We start from the raw sequence: 21,167 nt of genomic DNA, 5'->3' as shown, positions 1-21,167 counted from the left end.
AACGGAAATCAGAGACACAGTACGATACATGTGAAACTTTTATTTTGTTATTGACGGCTAAAAAGTGTCAGATGTCATGTCATATCAGATTCTGTTAAATATTTATTATTGCTAAATTATTGATGTTTAATCAGAAAGAGACAGATTATTATTATTATTATTATTATTATTATTATTATTATTATTCACACGGAGCCAAAAGTCAGTTAAAATATAAACACGAGTTTAATGTGTTGTCATAGTAACAGGCTCACCTCTGGTTGTGGTGAAGGTCACATAGGTCACATCAGGGCCGACACAACGAGCTGGTTCTGGTTCGTTGGGTGTCGGCCAGACGAGGCTCATGTTGTTCTTTTGTTTATTTTATAAATGATTATATAGAAAAACATAAAAAATTAAATGTCGGACAATGTTAAAACAGCAGAGTTTTGTTCTGTAAAACATAAAAGAATCAGATTACAGTGAAATATTAATAAAAACAGAAACAAGAACAAAACATAGACAGTAGACTACATCAGAAGGTTATTCAGTGTTTCAGTGTAAAACAAGAAGTTTTAATTTGTTATTCATCCATTTTCAGTTAAATATGAGTTTACATAATTTTCAAATCATCACATTCTGTTTTTATGTACACTTTACACGGCGTCACAACTCTTTTAGAAACCGGGTTTTATTATAAATATGAGTTAAAGTGAGTCTGCAGGCGGAGCAGGTGGAGTTTAGTAAAAAGCTGCAACGTATGAACACCAGAAAAAACTGGTTTCTCATCTCAGCTGTTTCTTTAAGCTTTTCTCAGAAATAAATCCACATTAAAGAAAAATGTACATGACAACTGAGTTTTCTGTGACGGACCAACAGATTAACGAAGAGCTTATTGACGCCCTCTCAGTGTTGGTTTTATCTCAGATGGAAGTGAAGACGCTGGATTGTTGTGGTGGTGAAGAGTCTGTAGGAAATAAACACATGTTCACAGACTTTTTTCACTCTGCTCAACACAAAACATCTTCAACATCACTGGACGTTTTGCACGACACCAACCGCATCAGCACTGTTGTTTAGGTGTATATGTTTGTTTCTTAGCTGTATATATGTCTATTTATGTTTTATATGTCTATCCATGTCGGGTTACAGAGGAGTTGCACGTGTTCACAATCAATAGTTAAAAACATGTTTAACTATTCCACATTTGAAGAGATTCCTGAGACACGTGATGCGTTCACAGAAAAGGGTGTGAACACGTTGTGTGCTTTGACCTTTAACCTTTCACCATCAACGTCTCATCACTTCATGCTTTGAGTCAAATTTAATGTTTGTTAATAAGAAAGAAATGGGCAGATGAGGATGGATGTGAGGTCATAGTGACCTTTGACCTTTGATTACCAGAATCTACACAGGTCATCCTTGTTCAAGTGAACATTTGTGCCAAATTTGAGGAAGGTTCCTCCAGTTACTGAGATACCGCCGTCACTACAATTAAAAAGATGTGGGATCACAGTGACCTTTGACCTTTGGCCACCAAAATCTGATCACGTCATCGTTGGTACCGAGTGAATGTTTTGTTGTGAAGATGAGATTGTGTTGATTCCATAGTTCTGGCTGCTGATCATCCGTGTTTTAGGATTTATTTCTTCTTTGCAGCAACACCTGTTGAATCCTCTGAAATGTCAAAACAAAACAAAGTCACCAGTAAAAGTTGAACTTCTGCTAAACTTTACTAATAATGTTGTTGTTGTTATGAGAATATTTATTTCACTGTCCGTGAGAGATTCCCTCGTCTGACTCAGTCCCCTGATAACTCATTTAGACACATTAAATATTAAAATCCATTGTTGTTTGTTAATGTTTTCAGTAAATAGTCACTTAATTAACGTCTAGTTCCTCCTGGGGGGAGGGGGGGTTAGGGGCGCTCTGTAGAGACAACGTTTAACACACAAACAAGTAAATGAAGAAAAACTTTGATCTTCTGATTTTTGAAAAATTTACTGACCAACGCACAGCAGTGAAATGTCCCCTAAACGTCTCACTTACAGGCTATCAGTAGACGCTACAATTTACACATGTCCCCTAAACGTCTCACGCAGGCTATCGGTAGACGCTACAATTTACACATGTCCCCTAAACGTCTCACTCGCAGGCTATCGGTAGACGCTACAATTTACACATGTCCCCTAAACGTCTCACTTACAGGCTATCAGTAGACGCTACAATTTACACATGTCCCCTAAACGTCTCACGCAGGCTATCGGTAGACGCTACAATTTACACATGTCCCCTAAACGTCTCACGCAGGCTATCGGTAGACGCTACAATTTACACATGTCCCCTAAACGTCTCACGCAGGCTATCGGTAGACGCTACAATTTACACATGTCCCCTAAACGTCTCACTCGCAGGCTATCGGTAGACGCTACAATTTACACATGTCCCCTAAACGTCTCACACGTAGGCTACTTCCCACAAAGTTGAAGTTGTCAGTAGTAACTTTCACAGTTGTGTTCAGGGACTTGTTTCCTTCGTTATCTGATGTCCTCAGAGTCAAAGTTCCCTCTCGGTCTCCTGGTAACTCATTTAGTCACATTAAATATTCAGATACTCATTAATGTGTTCAGTAAATATTGACATGATGAAAGACTCCTGAAGGTCGTTATGAGGAATATTCCTGGAGGGAAACGATGTGAACCTCTGAGGAAACAAACTGGAGCAAAGTTTCACCAGAAGAAAAGAGTTCAACGTAAACAGAAGTTCTGTGTTCAAACCGTCGTCGCCATCAGAATCACAGAAACTCTTCCAGGTGATAGTCAGAGCCGCAGGCAGGACGTCTTCAGGTTGTCCGTCCCGTCCTCATGAACGTCGTGTCTTCGCCTTCAGAAAGTTTCCTCAAACTTGGCACAAACGTTCACTTGGTTCAAAGGATGAAACAGAGTTTGGGAGTCAAAGGTCAGAGGTCACGCTGACCTCAATTCAAGCCATGCCCATGAAGGTCATATCTTAGTTATGCCTCAAAGGAATTTCTTCAAATTTGGCACCAAGAATGAACTGATTTGATTTTGGAGGTCAAAGGCCAAGGTCACCGTGACCCTACCACCACATTGTGAACAGGATATCTCAGAACCGCTTCGAGGGAAGCTCTTCCAATGTACCGCAAACATTTACTTGGACTCAAGGATGAACGACTTTGGTTCTGGGGGTCAAAGGTCAGAGGTCACGATGACCCCCACAAAAACCCATGTGTGCTCCGGTTTCAGGTCCGTGGTGACATCACAGGCGTTCACGTTCTTCCTCGTGAAGGTCGTCGTAAACGACGTCACGTGACCTGGGACATGACGGAGCAGGAAGTACGCACTGATTGGCTGTTTACCTCGCAGACGTGTGTCGGTGTCACGGACCTGATAAACCTGCCGAGCGGAGGACGACACTGCAGTTCAGCCGGGCTCACCTGGAAACGGCTGCTCACCTGCTGCAGAGGGAGGATGATGAGGATGATGAGGATGATGAGGATGATGAGGATGATGAAGTGCTGAATGTCCTCCGATGCTCCTCCAGCATGTCGTCGGCTGGTCGGTCCAACGCCTCGGCAGCAGAACAGTACCAGGGTGTTCTGGAGCGGGCGGTGTTCTCCGCGGTTACCACGGCGCCCTGCTGCGTGTTCCTGCTGATCAACGGCACCCTGCTGGGCGTCCTGAGGAGTAAGGCGTTGCTGCGGGAGACGTCCCGCTACGTGCTGCTGTTCAACCTGCTGCTGGCCGACACGCTGCAGCTGATCCAGAGTCAGCTGCTCTACCTGCTCGCCGTCTTTCGACTCACGCTGACGTATCCCGTGTGCGGCGTCCTCGTCTTCCTCGCCAACCTCACCGCCGTGATCTCCCCGCTCACGCTGGTGCTGATGTCCGTTGAGCGCTACGTGGCCGTGTGCCGCCCCCTGAGGCACGCCGCCCTCGCCGTCGGCCGGACCACGGCGCTGGCCGTCGCCGTCGTCTGGACCTTCAGCGGTCTGGACACCGTCGTCCGAGCGCTGCTGCTGTCGCGGTTTCCCTTCCGGAGTCTGGAGAGTCTTCAGATGAAGGACTTCTGCTCCGACGCGGCGATGCAGCTCAGCTCCGTGTCCAAACAGTACAACGGAGCCTCCACGGGCTTCGTGTTCGTCTCGGCGGGGGCGGCGGTCGTCTCCTCCTACGTCGCCGTCGTGGTCGCGGCCCGGTCGGCCTCGGCGGACGCAGCTTTGGCCCAAAAGGCTCGTAACACTCTGCTGCTGCACCTGCTGCAGCTGGTCCTCAGCCTGTCCTCCACCATCTACACCCCGCTGATGCTGGTTCTGTACAGAACTCTGACCCGCATCGTGTTCGTGCGCTTCCAGAACGTCCTCTACGTCGTGGTCATCCTGCTGCCCAGATGTCTGAGCGCGCTGATCTACGGCATCAGAGACCAGAACGTCCGGCCCGTCCTCACAGACCATCTGCGCTGCCGGCCGAAGACCTCCGACGGCGCCTCGACCCGGCTGGAGTAGGACGGGACTCCAGACCCATGAACGAGGTGACCGGCGATGATGAAGTTTGTTGATGTGCAGAAGTGCATGCTGGGATGTTTTCATCAGAGCAACTGTGACACTTAAATTCAAACACGCAGTTTTTATTTTGCTGAACATGATTTTTGGGGCGTTTTTTTTCTCTGCTGTCATCTAACTGAAGGAAATGATTCTGTGTCACCACATGAAGACGTGCCTTTAAACTTTAAACAGAGATCCTGAACTCCTCAGAGTTTTTCTATGTTTCTATATTAAATAGTTCGGATTCTCTTTTTCTACTTTTAGGACTCTTCTGAGGTTGTTTTTTTTTTGTGGGAATTGTTGAATTGTTGAATTGTTGGTTTCTCTGTATAATGTTGTAAAGTTCAGCTGTAAAGACTTTAATGTGTTAAGTGCCATGAAATAACCTGTGTTGTGATTTGGCGCTATATAAATAAAATTGAATTAAACTGAATTGAATTTTAGGTCACAGTCATTCAGAAATCTAGAAATGTGTACACAGCCAACTTTCAGACGCTGCACCACTTCGGTTTCTTTCTGTCTCATTTCTCATTTGAATAATTGCTTGAAAAAATATCAAACAGTAAAAAGTGTTCATTTTGCCATAAACATTAAATTCTTGTGATTTATAAATTTACAGTCTTACAGAATACAGGTGACATGAGCACTTTCATCAAAGAGACATTTCAGAACATAGGGTTAGAAAATTCGTAAAGTCTAAATATACAAATATTGTATATTACGACACAAAATGTCCTGAAGAGAGTCTTTACATTTAAAATACATCATGACATCTTAAACAGAAAGTTTTAAAATACGTGAGATTAAATGTATAAGTTACATATTTTGTATAAACACATATCTGTATAAGTAGTAAAACGTGCTTTTAATTATGAACATATTATTTAATATGCATATGTTATGAATATAAGTATCTGTAATGAGAAAAAAAAGTAGTGCAAACAAACGATTATAGAAACACGTGTTATATAATAAATTATATAAAATACTCCTTTTTTATATATTTAAATATGTTGAATGTTTTAATAAATCCGTATCAATAAAAAAATGAATTGCTGTTTTTTTAATTTGATGTATTAATTTGTCAGTGCGGTGTTTCACGTCATGACGTGTGACGTATGACGTGTGACGTATGACGTGTGACGTATGAAAGTGCGTCGTGACGGCTGCGGTCAGGCAGTTTTCCCTCCTCGTTGACGAAGCTAGCCGGCCCGCGCCGATGTGGAGCTAAAGACGCTGTCGAAGCAGAAATCTTTGGGACTCCGTCGCTTCACCGGTGACGAGGAAGACGGACACGGAGACCGACACGCAGAGTAACGTCGTTCACGGTAAACCGGTCGTTAAAGTAGCGCCTATTCTATTTCCGTCCTGCTTTTGTTTTGCTAACGAACAGTTAGCTGGAGGCTAGCTCGCTAATTAGCTTGACGCATGTAGCAGCGGAGCGTCGCTCGGAGAACATCCGCAGCAGGGACACTTCCTGCGGGCCGGAGGAGTCCGTCAGGGAGGGCGGGCGGCTCCGGGACGGCTCCGGTCCGGTCCGGTCCGGTCGGACTCACCCGGTGACCGGTTTAAACTCGTCCAGCCGTCATGACGTCATGTTAGAGGCCTTGTTTTGGGTTACTGGTGCTAACTAATAGCCCATTTCGGTCAGCGTGTTCCTGGTTCCTGAAGTCAGCGGGTTCCGAACCGACAACCTCCGCGGGGTCAGGCTGCTCCTTCATCTAGTTCGGTTCAGATCGGGTCCAGAGGTTCAGAGGTCCGGGGGTCCGGAGGTTCAGAGGTTCGGGGGTCCAGAGGTTCAGAGGTTCGGGGGTCCGGAGGTCCGGGGGTCCGGAGGTCCGGGCTGCGGCCCCCTGATGAACTTATGAAGCCCGTCATTAAAGGGGAACTTCCTGATCGTGTCTCCTGGTTCATCATCTGGTTTCAAGTCGTTGGTTCTGTTCGGTTCTGGTGTCGCTTCGTTTGAACTTGTTCTTGTCGTTACAGAAGACCTATGCGGTCCTGCTAGCAGGACAACATGTTCAACAAGTCATTCGGGACGCCCTTCGGTGGAGGGACGGGGGGCTTCGGCACCGCGTCCACCTTCGGTCAGCAGAGTAAGTCCGTTTGTTTGTTTGTTTGTTTACTTCTTTGTTGTTTGTTGTTCTGTTTAAACCAACAGCAGGTGTAAACATGCCGGAGCTGCAGCCGGTGACTGAGAACATCGGTCCTCATGTGAGCTGTGTTTTTCAGACACCGCGTTCGGGACCACCGGCGGCTTCGGGACGTCTGCGTTCGGGGCGACCACCAACACCGGAGGACTGTTCAGCACCACGCAGAATAAACCAGGTGGGTCGGCCGGTCCAGATCGTCGTTCAGCTTCCCGTCTGACCGAACGGCATTTGCCTCCATTTAAACCCGGTTCTGTGTGCAGGCGGCCTGTTCGGGTCCAGTACGTTCAGCCAGCCGGCGACCTCCTCCACCAGCACCGGCTTCGGCTTCGGTGCGGCCAGCGGCACCACCACCAGCCTGTTCGGCAGCACCGGGACCGGCACCACCGGCGGGCTCTTCTCCCAGCCCAACAATGCCTTCGGTGCCACCAAACCCACCTCGTTCGGGAGTGAGAACCTTCCAGTGTTAAAACACGGCGTCTCGGCTTTATTCGCCCTGTTTGAGTTTAACTTCGGCTCTGAGCTCAGTTTGTTAGAAACGTCGTGTTGATCTCGAACCGCCAGACGTTTATGAGCTCCATTGTGTCCTCCAGACTTCGGGACGAGCACCAGCAGCGGCGGGCTGTTCGGCGCCGCCAACACCGCCGCCAACCCGTTCGGAGGGACCAACTCTCTGTTCGGCGGCGCAGGCTTCTCCGCCGCTCAGCAGCCGGGAACCACCGTCAAGTTCAACGTGAGTCCGTCCGGACGCCGGCGCTCCCTTCAAGCTCCGCCCACCGACTGACTTCCTGTTCTCTCTCCTTCAAGCTCCGCCCACCGACTGACTTCCTGTTCGCTCTCCTTCAAGCTCCGCCCACCGACTGACTTCCTGTTCGCTCTCCTTCAAGCTCCGCCCACCGACTGACTTCCTGTTCGCTCTCCTTCAAGCTCCGCCCACCGACTGACTTCCTGTTCGCTCTCCTTCAAGCTCCGCCCACCGACTGACTTCCTGTTCGCTCTCCTTCAAGCTCCGCCCACCGACTGACTTCCTGTTCTCTCTCCTTCAGGCTCCGACAGGAACCGACACGATGGTGAAAGCCGGCGTGACCACGAGCATCAACACGAAGCACCAGTGCATCACGGCCATGAAGGAGTACGAGAACAAGTCGCTGGAGGTGAGTCGGCCGGTTCCGCTCGCACACCGACGGACGAGCCGCCGCCGGTTCTGATCCGATGCTCGTCTCTCTGCAGGAGTTAAGGCTGGAGGACTACCAGGCGGGCAGGAAGGGCCCGACCAACCCGATGGCTGCCGGGACCGGCGGCCTGTTCGGCCCAGCCGCGGCGCCGTCCAGCACCACCACGGGCCTGTTCGGATCCGCGGCCCCCAACCCGAGTTTCTCCTTCGGCCAGAACAAGAGCACCTTCGGAGCCGGTAAGATCCGTTTATTCACCTCCGGATTTAAATCTTTAATCATTTTACGGAGGCAGTGAAGCATCATTGTGTGTCCACGTCCTTCCTCCAGCACCGGCCGGCGGGTTCGGTACCGCCACCGGCGGGCTGTTCGGTCAGCCCAACCAGCCAGCAGCCAGCAGCCTCTTCAAGCCATTCGGTCAGACCACCACCGCCCCGGCCACCGGCTTCTCCTTCGGAAACACCAACACCATGGGCCAGGCCAACACCAGCACCATGGTGAGCATCGGACCGGAGCCTCCGTCCCAGTTCTGCTCTCTGTGGAACCAACGGACCGGGCTTCTTCACGGCTTTGTTAATCTGCAGGATCTTTAAATGTATTTTCACTAATTCATAAAGAAGCAGGAAGAACTTCAGTTTGTATTTCAGGAAATCGGTTAACATCAAAGTGTTTAAACATCAGGGCCGGTTCTGACCTGCACACGTCCAGAACTGAATCAGAGGCAGATGTTATAGGTCAACATCTGTCCCACAGCAGGAGTGTCTCTCCCCACTGACCCGAGTCCTCGCGTGTCTTTCAGGGTCTGTTCGGGAACACGGTGCCGGCTCAGCCCGCCGGGTTGTTCGGTGCCGCTCAGACCAGCGCGGCCACCGGGTTCGGCACCGCCACCGGGCTGTTCGGCCAGCCCAACACTGGGTTCGGAAACGTCGGCACACAGGTACAGAACACGCAGTCCGAATAACCTCACTGAGCATCTTAAATGGACCTTTGGTGACCTCTGACCTTTTAACGTGTGCGTGTTGCCTTCTGCAGCCCAGTTTATTTGGCAATAAGACGGCCGGGTTCGGAACCACCACCACCAGCGCACCGTCCTTCGGCACCGGCACCGGGCTCTTCGGGAACAAACCCGCCCTCACGCTGGGAACCGGCACCAGCACCTCCACCTTCGGTAAGCGGACCTAGTCCAAGCAGGTCTACGTGACTTCAGATGGACTGTGACGGTTCAGATATCCAGAACCCGGACCACAGAGGTCCAGAAGGAACCACGTCGGTTTCATACTCCAGACTTTTCACCTTGTGTTTGACGCGGTAGGTTTTGGTGCCAATCCTGGTGCAGGGAGTCTGTTCGGGAACAAGTCGACCACCGGAGGACTGGGGACCGGACTGGGAACCAGCTTCGGAACAGGTACCAAGAGAACCGGGACACCGGGCGGGTTGTTAAAATGGCGTTGGCTCGTGTGTTCGACCAATCAACGAACTTCGATGTCACTAAAGATTCCTCTTGTTCTGATGTACGAACTAAATCCTGCTGTGAAGACGCAGAAAAAAGTTTCTTCATCCAGCAGTTGTTAGAAACATGAAACATTTCAGGAGCTGGAACCATAAAAATCACAACAAGAACCATTTGTCAAGAACCATCAAACACTGATTGCAACTTCAGTCAGTGACATCACGAGGTTCCTCCATGTTCTCACCTGAGGAGGTCCTCACCTGTGTGTGTGTGTGTGTGTGTGTGTGTGTGTGTGTCCAGCAGTGGGTCCTGGACAGACGCTGTTCGGCAACAACCAGAACAAACTGGGCACCACGCTGGGAACGATGGGAACGTTTGGAGCCGCCGGGTTCAGCAGCGGCGCCGGCACGCTGGGCTTCGGAGCGCCGCAGCAGCCCGTCGGTGAGTTCGAGTCCAGGAACGACATCCAGTATCTCAGACGATGTCAGAGCGACATGGTTCGCTCACATTTGTGTTTCTTGTCCTCGCAGCGCTCACGGATCCGAACGCCGCCGTCGCCCAGCAGGCCATGCTCAACCAGCAGCTCAGCGTCTTGGCCTACTCGCCCTACGGAGACTCGCCGCTGTTCAGGAACCCGCTGTCGGACCCCAAGAAGAAAGAGGAGGTGAGCGGAACGCGCTTCATTTCATTTACTTATTGAAGTTCAGTCACATCAGATTTATTTTTATGAAGATGTTGTGAAATCTTTAATTAGGCTGAACGATTACATGAAACATATAAAAAGGTCTGAAGTGGTGATCTGTCATCTTTATCAGCAAATTATTTTATTTAAACACAGAAATCTGTGAAGCTTTAGAAACTCCAATTTTTAATATTTATTAGTTTGATGATTTACCAGTAAAAAGCTCTTTAAGTGTCCAATAACAACATCCCCTTTGTTCTGACAGCGTCTGAAACCGACCAATCCGACGGCCCAGAAGGCTCTGACCACGCCCACCCACTACAAGCTGACCCCCCGACCTGCGACCCGGGTCCGGCCCAAAGCGCTGACGTCCTCGGGCGGCTCCAAGTCGCAGCTGTTCGACGGCCTGGACGACGACGAGCCCTCGCTCACCAACGGAGCCTTCGTCCCCAGGTACCCGCCTCATCACCGTGGCAACAGAGTCTGAGAAGCTTTAAATACAGCGTTCGATCAGAGGTAACCGTGTGTCCTTCGAACAGGAAGAGCATCAAGAAACTGATGCTGAAGAACCTGAACAGCAGTCAGTACAGCAGCCCCGTCAGCAAAGAGACGGACGACCTGGCCTCGCCGCCGGAGTACCCGCAGAACGGACACAGGTGGGGGACGCACGACTCGGCATTTCACAACTCAAGAATATCTATAATATAATATTAACAACAGAAATGAACAGAATTAAGTGCAGGGCTGCTTTGATTGGCAGGTGGGTGGAGTCGCAGTTGGCGAGCTGCAGCTCCTCCCACGCACCGCTTCAGTTGTCTGGACAGACAGACAGACGTGGAGACACTAACAGATCTTCAGTTTCTTGTTACCGAGTTGTCCACTGCAGATAACGGTGATATCGTCCTGCTCTGCTGTCTGCAGGCACATGGAGGACGAGGAGGAGCCCAGGGAGGCCCCGCCCTCGAGCGGTCGGCCGGACGACGACCCCGAGGTCACCCAGTTCTACGTCAACCCCATCGCTAAGCCGATCCCGCACGGCCGCGCCCACACCAGCCTGCAGGACACCATCAGTGACCTCAACATGCACAAAGGGTCCAGGAACGGGCTGGAGGTGAGCAGACGTCCTCGGACGCTGATGAGGACGCGTCCTCGTTAGCGTCCAGTGTGTAACGTTTGTCTTTCTGTCCTCAGCTGAGCAGCGACGACGTGTCGGCGTCTCTGGGGGAGGAGTCTCTGCAGGAGGAGAATGAGGACGAGCAGCTGGAGTCCCAGCAGTCTCCTCACCCTGCAGGTCAGAGACGTTTTCACCTTTGACCTCTGTTACGTCAAACCACGAGGCTGATGTTCATGTGGACAGGATAACGTTTTATTTTCTTATCAACCTGACAAATCAGATTCAACGTCGAAGATCTGAGTCCAGTTAATAATCGAGGGAACGTGAATGATTTCCATCGATAGAGAATAAAAGTCTTCCTTTGTGTGTTCCAGGCATCGTTCTGAACCGTGTGGGTTACTACACCATCCCCTCCATGGACGACCTCGCCGATATGGTGGACGAAAACGGAGAGTGTGTCGTGGAGAACTTCACCGTCGGCAGGAAAGGTAACGAACACCTGAGGTTGAGCTGAGAGGAAGTTCAGGCCGAACACGTCGGGGAGCTGAATTGGCTCCGATTGGACCGCTGTCTCACTGCTCTGCTCTGATTGGCCCTCACAGGTTACGGCTCCGTCTTCTTCCCCGGCGAGGTGAACCTGACGGGACTGAACCTCGACGAGATCGTCCACTTCAGACGCAAAGAGGTCATCGTGTACCCGGATGACAAAAACAAGCCGCCAGAGGGGGAGGGGCTTAACAGGTGAGTGCAAACATGATTTGTATCATTTAAAAAAAAAAAATGTTTTTATTGGTTCGACACACAACCAGCTGTCCCACTAATTCACCCAGATAAAAAATAGAAACCACAAACGGTCAACAGTTCTTTCAACAAGGATTTATGGACGAAACCGAAGACATCAGATAAAAAAAACTATTTAAAAATGCTAAAAACCTCTCGTAGTCCTGAATCCTCGACCGTTAGGCAGATGTAAATATACCCGAGTGAATATCTTTTTCAAGCTGTGTCTCTGTGTGTTCGAAGGCGGGCCGAGGTGACTCTGGACGGCGTTTGGCCCAACGACAAGACGACCTGCGCTCAGATCAGGAGCCCCGAACGTCTGACCGACATGAACTACGAGGCTCGGCTGGAGAAAGCTTCCCGCAAACAGGGAGCCCGTTTCCTGGAGTACCGGCCGGAGACCGGGTCCTGGGTGTTCGAGGTCAGTTAGTGTTCGTTAGTCGACCTCAGCTCATCTACGTCGCATCATAATAATTATAATAATAATTCATACTTTCTTCTCGGGTCACTTGAAGTTCTGTTTTTACTTTAACTGACAGCCGATAAAGGTGACAACACGAAAACAGTGTGAAACGGACTCCTCCCACTTTCTCTCAGGTGTATCTGACTCCTCCCTTTTTCTCAGGTGTTATTGACTCCGCCCTCTGTCTCTCAGGTGACCCATTTCTCCAAGTACGGCCTCCAGGACTCCGACGAGGACGAGGACCTCCCGCCTAAAGCCGACCCAAAGAAGCTGAAGACGATGATGTCACTTCCTCCGTCCAGGCTGCAGCAGCAACTTCCTCCCTCTCAGCAGCAGGTGGCGCCACAGGCTCAGGTAGAGCAGCCTGCGCCCATCCACACTCACCATCATCATCCTCATCCTCCTCACTGACACACCTGTAGATGCTCCATTTGTACCATGTTTTTCTTTTGATTTTCACACTTTTTTGCTGATTTAAAGAAAATACTTAGTATTTTTAAGGGATGTTTTATTTTCTTTTATTCACAATGTTAAAGTGTAAAAGTGTTTATACAGCTGCAGTTTCTGATCAGCACCTCCAACACTGATCAGGTTTGTATTGAGACTCAAAGTGTCAGACTGGTGACGCCAGGTCACCACCAGAGGGCAGCAGCAGCTCGTGGCCCCGCCCCCTTAAATACAAGAAAAGAGTGTTTATGAAGAAACACTGGTCCAGAACAGACAGGAAACACTCCCCGCCAAAATAAAGTCCATAATAACGAACTTCCTGCAGGAGGAGATGAATGTAGACGGCGGTTTTAAACGTGCTGCTGCTTCACTTCAGACATTACGGATTATTTCACCGTTTAAATAGTCACAGATTACATTTTTATTGATAAACTAATCAATGAGTCAGCTGAGAATAAAGAAAAAGACATGTTCTTTAGTTGAGTTCAATCTTGTGTTTCAGCTGATAAATATTATTTTATGACTCCAAATTGAACGTTAAATATCAGAAAACTGATTTTTATCTCCCTGACAGACTTTTTCTGACCGTTTTGTTTTGTCGTTGAACGAACAGTTTAGAAGATCCTCCTCCTCCTCGGCCGGTACCGGCTACTTCCTGGACTTCATGTCCCACTGCAGATAGTCCCACCCTCGATGTGGTGTGGTTACCATAGTGACGCTGCGTGAAACGTACCTCATCTTTAATGCAGAAAACGCTAGAAAGATGATGACGACCAAAATCCAAACTGGAGGTTTCATAACGAACACAAACCGACGGTGAATAAAGAAAATATCGTAGCTCGTAAACATCACGACGTCATGTGACAACTCTCTGACCAATCACAGTTCTGCAGTGTCTTTACGTCACCTTTTAGTATCGGCTCGCTCCGAACCTCAAAGGAAGAGATACTGAAAATAGAAACCAGAACTTCCCCCGGGTTGGTACCGGCAGTCACTGAATGTCTCGCCGTCCTCGGCTTCAGTTTGAATAGAAAACATGATGCTCTGATCCGAGGGCCGGTTCTGTTTCAGCAACGCGTGTTTACATCATAATCAGCTGTTTGTTTGGTTGAACATGAACTGGACTCAAAGTTTCTGTTGTGTTCAAGCTGTGACTTCAAATGTTCTCAAATAAAATCCAATAAAGTTCCTGAAGATGAAAAGTTTTTGGTTCTGAAATGTTTGTGTTAAGATTTAAAGCTGCGGTGATCCAGAAAGAATTAATCTGCTTATTGAGCAGAACTGAATGAAAGTTTGAGATGAAAATCTAAAACTTTTCTGATTCGATGCTCAAAAACGTGACAAAATGTTAATTTATTTAGTTTTTTTTGGTCTTAAATGACTGAAGTTTAATTCCTGGACAGAACAAGACGTTTAATGACGTTTTATTTTCCGACGTGAGTCTCTGATTCCTGCTGAATGTTTTCATGTAGATTAAAACATTTAGGATGAGATCAGAGAATACTGAGTTGAAGTGAAAGCAGCTGTCCGACGGGCCGCGGAGCGACACCGGGTCCGAGTGTGTTCATGTCTCCCGACCGATCCATTCTGTGTTCCTCCAGTCGGCGGTCGTGGATCTGCCGGGCGGCGTGGCCGAGCTGGACAGCGACATGGCCGACATCACGCAGAGCTTCCCGACAGAGAGCATGCTGGGAGGAGAGGAGGACGGCGAGCTGCCGGCAGCTGAGTTGGACTCGCTGGACGGGAAGTTCGGCGGTCCGATATGCGTGGAGCCGGACGGCGTCTCCGGGTCGGGACACATCGCGTCCTCGCTGGGGATCAACCCGCACACGCTCCAGGTACAGACAGGAAGTGCATCATCCACCCCCCGCCACAATAAAACGGGACAGAAACCTTCAGGACTGGAACCTCTGGAAGGTTTCAGAACCAGAACGGGTCGGAGCCGGTTAATAAAAGTCCTGTTTGTCCCGTAGATTATGAAGGCGTCTCTGTTCGCTGAGGACGAGGACGACAGCGACATGTTCCAGGACCAGGGTACCATGAAGATGTCCACTGACGTCTCGTCTCCTCGCCTCGTCCTGCCGGGAGCTCCGGGCCGACCCTCTGGTACCAAACCCAAGCCGTGCCCCGCCCCGCCCCCCAGGGGGCGGTCCTAATGCTGTACTTCCTGTTTGTCTCCTGACTGATTGACATGTCCCTTTGTTGTCTGTCCTGCAGTCGGAGGTCTCCTTCAAGCCCGGTTCACCTCCTGCGTCCTCTCTCAGCTCGCCGAGTCCTCCTGTCCTCCGTCCAGGACGGTCGAACCGTCCCGCCTGTCGCAGTGGGCGGGGCCTAGCCCCTCCTCCTTCCTGCTGCCCGCCCGGACCCCGGAGCCCTCGGTGAGGACGGTGGGCGTCCGCCGGCTGGGCGGTCCGGTCCCCCTCAAAGAGTCGGTGACTCGAGGGAAGGTGGGTGGTCTACTGCCGTCGTTTATTCCGATGTGACGGACAGCTGCTGTCTCCGTGGTAACGCCTGCTGTCGCTCCACAGGGAGGCCTGCTGATGGACACCGGGCTGTTCGCGGTCCGGTCCTTCCGGGTCGGCTGGGGGCCCGGCTGGACGCTGGCCCACTGCGGCAGCCGGCTGAGCTCGCCGACGTCCGAACATCTGGAACGACACGAACCGAAGACCGACTTCAGCTTCCTGCCCAAACCGGCCCGCAGCAGACCGTAAGACACAGGAAGAGGGAACCTTTCACAATAAGAGTTCTTAAATGTAGACGAAGAGAGGAAGTTAATCATAAAGTTGTTTGAATGTTGTGGATCAGAACCGTCGGTCTTCCTCCCACAGACTCACCGAGAGCCCCTACAAGGTGGTTCTGGAGCAGCTGGTCGGGCTCGAGCCTCCACAAGGGAAGAGCATGGAGGAGGAGGAGGATGACGAAGAGAGCCTGTCGGTGCTGCAGCGCCCCCTGGAGATCTGCCTGAAGCACAGCACCGTCTGCACCCCCGACGGCTCCGACTGCCCGCTGGTCCGACCGCAGTCCGGCGTGGCGGCGCTGCACGAGTACGCCGAGTGGATCACCGAGCTGAACGAGAGACAGAGCGGCGCCGAGCGTAAGTGATCCGGTCAGAGGTGACGTTTCAGTCCGACTCAGCACCGCCTCACCCCCCCACCCCTCCTCTCCCCCCCCCCCCCCCAGCTCTCCTGGGTCACTGGGCCGAAGTCTGGACTCTGTGCGAGGCCCTCTGGGGCCGGTTGGGACCTTCGGACCACGAGCCCGACGAGGAGACGCCCAGCGAGTACGAGCAGCAGCTGGAGAGGAGGCGCACCTTCTCTGCCTGGCTGTCCTGCGGCGCCACCTGCAGGGTGGAGGAGGAGGTGGCGACGGCCGGGAAGGGACGCCACACCGACGCCATCTTCAGCTATCTGACCGGAAACTGCATCAGCGAGGCCTGTCGGGTCGCTCAGAAGGAAGGTGAGAAGGAGTCTGTTTCACCAGTGAATCTTTGCTTAGCCCCGCCCCCTCCTGTCCTCGTCCAGTAAAATGTCTTCAGCTGGTTTCATGTTTCACATTGAGCTTCGTCTCCAGACTTCAGAGCGGACGTCTGTTGTAAATGTAACACAGCTGTGTGTCCCCAGGAGACCACCGTCTGTCCCTGCTGCTGTCTCAGTCCACCGGCTCTCAGTACTGCCGGGACCTGCTGGCGCTGCAGCTCGCCGACTGGAACCGCATGCAGACCGACTGCTACCTGTCCGAGGAGCGGCTGCGCATCTTCACGCTGCTCGCAGGCAAACCGGTACGACGCCTTCACTGTCCGTCTGTCATGACGCGTTGATGAATGTTTCCAAAAATGATACGTGTCGGAGACGTTTTATGTCCCCGTTGCCGTGGACGCTGACCGTTCTGTCTCCGACCTGCAGGTGTGGCAGTCGCCCGACTCCGTGGTGAACGTGTGCTCCGAGCTGGACTGGAAGCGCTGCGTGGCCGTCCACCTGTGGTTCATGCTGCCTCCCACCGCCTCCGTGGCCGACGCCCTCGCCAAATACGAAGCCGCCTTCCAGGTGAGCCGACGCCTCTCGCCGGCCGGCAGGTGTCGCGGACTTCCTGGTGTTCATGTTTCTCCTCATGCGTCTGATGCTGGTTGTTCCTGCAGGGCTCCTGTGAGGGCGGGAAGTACGCATGCGCCCCGCTGCCTCCCTACCTGGAGGAGGAGCCGGAGGAGGAGGAGGAGGAGGAGTCTAAACGGCCGCTGTACGACCTGTGTTTCCACCTGCTGAAGCTCTACAGTGACAGGTGAACCAGACGGGGCGCTTTCACACCTTTTAAACCTGATCAAACCGACTGGAGAGCTTTTAGTTTGAAATGAGAGCTTTTAATTTGAAACGGATACAGGAAGTGGCTGCGTTTTAGCTTTCCCATAATTCAACTCTCCTGCTCTGTGTCAGCTGGGTAAACAGAGATATTTCAGGGTTGTTATTAGGTGGTAGTCTCCTCAATGACATCACGGAGACATCAACTGTCTCCACAGACACTACAGCCTGCAGCAGCTGCTGGAGCCGCTGACCGTCACCTGGCAGCGGCTGGACTTCCGCCTCAGCTGGCACCTGTGGGGCGTCCTGCAGGCGCTGCACTACACTCACCTGAGCTCCTCCCACCAGGGACTCCTCCACGCCAGCTACGCCGCCCAGCTGGAGAGCGCTGGCCTCTGGCACATGGCCGTCTTCATCCTGCTGCACATCCCCGACCACACGTACGTCCTCCCTCTGTCCTCCCTCTGTTCTCCTTCAACCCGCCCTCTGTCCTCCCTCTGTCCTCCCTCAACCAAGAGTCAGAAACAACATGTCCCCTCCAACGTGTGTCCTCAGGCAGCGTGAGCGTGCTGTCAGGGAGCTGCTGACCCTCCACTGCCCCCTGCTGGAGACTGATGAGTCAGCGCAGAGGGAGCGCTTCCTGACCGGGCGTCTGCTGGTCCCAGAGCGGTGGATCCACGAGGCCAAGGCCACCCGGGCCCGCCGCGACGCCGACCGGCACCAGCAGGCCCTGCATCTGTACCGGGCCGGGTACTGGAACCGGTGCCACCGGCTGCTGATCCAGCACCTGGCCTCAGGTACCGCTCAGGTCCACCTGGAGTAACATCAACAGAAAACAGAAAAGTTTCTTTTTGTTTGTCATTTTAAAATCTGGATTGTCACACACTCTACTCTGATTGGTCGGGTCGCTGTCAGTCACTTGAACCCTCCCACAATGTAGCAACCAATCACAGGTGATCAGCCGGGGTCAGTCCAATCTCATATGGACCATTAGTGCCACAATTTAACAAGATTTTCACAAGATTTACATTAAACAGTTTTTACCCTTTTAAAAAGACGTCAAAACCAAAAGCGTCACTTTGTCTGACGCTGTAATGAGGCACTTAAACGCCTCATCAGGCTGACATGTTTTTTTGTGAATCAAGGGAAAGTTCAGGAACCAACGGTCTTCCATACTTTTTACACTAGTTCAATGAGCTCATGGAGATGTGAAATTTGATGGAAAACTTTTAATAATTCATCAGTAAACATGTGAAGTCCAGTCATGAAAAACAAAGTGAAGAGGAACACTTTAATCTGATTCTTCTCTTTTTAGATTATTATATTTTTTTTAATGTTTATTTTGGTTCTTTGGAGAGAGAAAATCAAATGTCTGTGAATTAATATGAAGTTATTACACGAGAACAAACATCTATTAAAGAGTTATAAAAGACTGGAAGGAAAACCGATGACAAACGTTAAAAAAATAGTGAATATGTGCGTGTCATTAATTTAAAAAAAAAGTCGATAAACTTCTGTTGTTTTTTTTGTTCCTCCTGAAGAGTGCATTATCAACGACAACCACGACTACCTGCTGGAGTTCCTGGAGGGCCTGGAGGTCCCTGAACACAGCGCCACCATCCAGGACTGGGACACGGCGGGGCGGGTTTACCTGGACTACATCCGGGTCATCAAGACCCTGCAGGACATCCAGCAGGTACCGGCGAGGGAATCCTTCACTTCCTTGTGAAATATCTTAATAATCGTCATAACTCAAACCTTTGACCTTTGACCTCTCAGATGGAGACTGCCGGCTACGAGCTGGAGCGTCTCTACACCGACGTCACGTCTCTCTGCAGCCGCATCGAGCTGCTGCCCTGCAGCACCGCCAGGGACCGCCTCGCCCAATCAGGTAAGAGCACCACGGCGGGCGTCACATCTGAGCTCTGATTGGCTGAGCAGCAGAGACCAATCAGGTTCAAAGTTCAGAGCAGCTTCATCAGTCGGCCGATCGCTCCTCTTCCTCTGAGTGAAGATGTCCCTCAGTGAGAGGTAACAATAAATAAACAAATAAATAAATAAATATAGTCAATGAATGAATACAATGGGACACGGCGGGCGGGTTTACCTGGACTACACCTGGGTCATCAAGACCCTGCAGGACATATAATAAATAAATAAATAAACGTTCCTCAGTGGCAATAAATAAATAGAATAAATGAAATATGTTGGAAGACGAGGATGAAGCTCCACATGAGGATGAGGAGGGTTCATGATGACGCTGCTGACTGGGTGGAGCTTAGTGACATCAGCAGGATTCAGAGTTCAGTCCAACAGGAAGCAGCTGATCAATACTTTATCAACCAGGAAGTTCCTCTGACCTAACCAAGCCCCGCCCCCGCCCCGCCCCTCCTCCCTCCCTCCCTGCAGAGATGGCGAAGCGCGTGGCGAACATCCTGCGGGCGGTGCTGAGTCTGCAGCAGGGCGACGTCCCGCTCGCTCAGCTGGCGCCGCACATCAGCCGCCTGCCGATGCCGGAGGATTACACGCTGGAGGAGCTGAGGGGCCTCACGCAGTCATACCTGAGGCAGCTGGTCGTCAGCCAATGAGAGCGCAGAGCCCACCAGCTGATTGGACATCATGAAACTCTGAAAATTCATCAAGAAAGAAGAAAACGGTCAAAGAGTCTGCAGCTGAGGAGCAGGGGGCGGGGTCAGGGGCGTGACAGGAAGAGATTCCATTACAGACAGGAAGTGGCTCTTCATTGAACTCTGACCTTTGAGGTTTCAGCTTCTTCACTGCACAGATCAGTGGTTCCCGACCACAGGATTCAGTTTGACTCCGACTGAAGATTATTTTATTCTGAGCTGATTATGAATTAATTTGACTGAAAATAATAATTAAAATAACAATAATGGAGCTGCAGTTCCACTGGGTTCTACTGGTTCCACTGGGTTCCACTGGTTCCCCTGGTTTCTCCTGGGTTTTACTGGTTCCACTGGGTTTTACTGGTTCCACTGGGTTCTACTGGTTCCCCTGGGTTCTACTGGTTCCACTGACTTCTACTGGTTCCACTGGGTTCTACTGGTTCTCCTGGGTTCTACTGGTTCTCCTGGGTTCTACTGGTTCCCCTGGTTTCTCCTGGGTTCTACTGGTTCCACCGGGTTCCCCTGGGTTCTACTGGTTCCACTGGTTCCCCTGGTTCTCCTGGGTTCCACTGGGTTCTACTGGTTCCCCTCGGTTGTTCTACTGGTTCCCGTGGGTTCTACTGGTTCCCCTCGGTTGTTCCCCTGAGTTCTACTGGTTCCCCTCGGTTGTTCCCCTGGGTTCTACTGGTTCTACTGAGTTCTACAGAGTCCGCCTTTTATTCTGTTTACGAACACAGTCGGCCATGTTGAGACTCTGCAGACATTGATGGAAACCAGTGGAAATTACCCAGCATGCATTTCAGGAGACTCCTGTGGAAACAGGTTTCTGTAGTGAAGAAGCTAAAAACTCCCCTGTTGACCTTTGACCCCTGACGGAGTCACCTATCGGCAACGACTTTCTACTTTGTTTTTATCAGCTGATCAGCTGTCGGTATGTTTATAAAGACACTGAAAGGTCAGAGGTCAAACAGCCCCGAGGTCTATTTTTGTAGGTTTTCTGTTTTTCTGTTTGGGGCTGAATGTAAATCAGAGTGTGTTTACACGTAAACAAACAAACAAACAAACAAGTTTATTTCCTTAATTTCTGTGTATTTGTTTATTATTCCGTTTATTATTGTTTATATTCCCGTTTAATTGATGCGTTTTTTGAGATTTCGCTGCATGTCAGGAAATACATGTTTATTTTTGGAACGTTGACAAACGATCAGTTTGTCGGCGTGACAACGATGTGTTTTCTTTTCTAATAAAGTAACTTCAATTTGTCCACAAACATCAACATGGTGTGTGTGTGTGTGTGTGTGTGTGTGTGTGTGTTGATGATTTTGTTGATGATATTTTTTAATAAAGTCGAGTAGAAATAAAGTTTGTTTTGTTTTCTTTGTTGTTTGGATCTCACCGTCTTTAAAAACCTGTTGTGGCGCCGCCTGCTGGCCGATGGAAAGAATAC

At 50.6% G+C, this 21,167-nt stretch overlaps 2 protein-coding genes across 4 annotated transcripts; both read left to right on the top strand.

The window, feature by feature from the left end:
• The first annotated feature begins 2,057 nt into the window (after positions 1–2,057).
• LOC138195975 (odorant receptor 131-2-like) lies at positions 2,058–4,504 on the top strand. The gene is made up of 4 exons (XM_069145630.1): positions 2,058–2,141; positions 2,239–2,400; positions 3,246–3,335; positions 3,464–4,504. The coding sequence occupies exons 1-4, from the start codon at positions 2,058–2,060 to the stop codon at positions 4,502–4,504; spliced, it is 1,377 nt and encodes a 458-aa protein (XP_069001731.1).
• Positions 4,505–5,710: 1,206 nt separating this feature from the next.
• On the top strand, positions 5,711–21,082 carry nup98 (nucleoporin 98 and 96 precursor). Of its 3 annotated transcripts, none has more exons than XM_069145690.1 (35): positions 5,711–5,871; positions 6,530–6,639; positions 6,776–6,871; positions 6,957–7,142; positions 7,287–7,426; positions 7,740–7,847; positions 7,924–8,104; positions 8,196–8,362; positions 8,665–8,802; positions 8,898–9,033; positions 9,178–9,270; positions 9,619–9,756; positions 9,846–9,979; positions 10,263–10,450; positions 10,537–10,653; positions 10,919–11,108; positions 11,189–11,288; positions 11,486–11,599; positions 11,714–11,852; positions 12,135–12,312; positions 12,547–12,708; positions 14,403–14,639; positions 14,775–14,907; positions 15,019–15,248; positions 15,330–15,508; positions 15,630–15,895; positions 15,982–16,257; positions 16,422–16,579; positions 16,704–16,844; positions 16,937–17,076; positions 17,312–17,533; positions 17,649–17,890; positions 18,635–18,789; positions 18,873–18,984; positions 19,503–21,082. In XM_069145690.1, exons 2-35 carry the CDS (start codon positions 6,561–6,563, stop codon positions 19,679–19,681), a joined length of 5,454 nt encoding a protein of 1,817 aa, XP_069001791.1. In that variant the 5' UTR covers positions 5,711–5,871; positions 6,530–6,560; the 3' UTR covers positions 19,682–21,082. The 3 variants fall into 3 exon arrangements, with proteins under 3 accessions (XP_069001791.1, XP_069001790.1, XP_069001792.1); XM_069145689.1 differs by having other exon boundaries at positions 9,616–9,756; XM_069145691.1 differs by lacking the exons at positions 18,635–18,789; positions 18,873–18,984; positions 19,503–21,082 and having other exon boundaries at positions 9,616–9,756; positions 17,653–17,782.
• The last annotated feature ends 85 nt before the right edge of the window (positions 21,083–21,167 follow it).

Source organism: Embiotoca jacksoni, unplaced genomic scaffold (assembly GCF_022577435.1).
Source record: "Embiotoca jacksoni isolate LCO1_2020_lvr unplaced genomic scaffold, fEmbJac1.0.p SCAF_13, whole genome shotgun sequence".
Classification (NCBI taxonomy): Eukaryota; Metazoa; Chordata; class Actinopteri; family Embiotocidae; genus Embiotoca; species Embiotoca jacksoni.
This window is presented reverse-complemented; position numbering and strand designations above follow the sequence as displayed.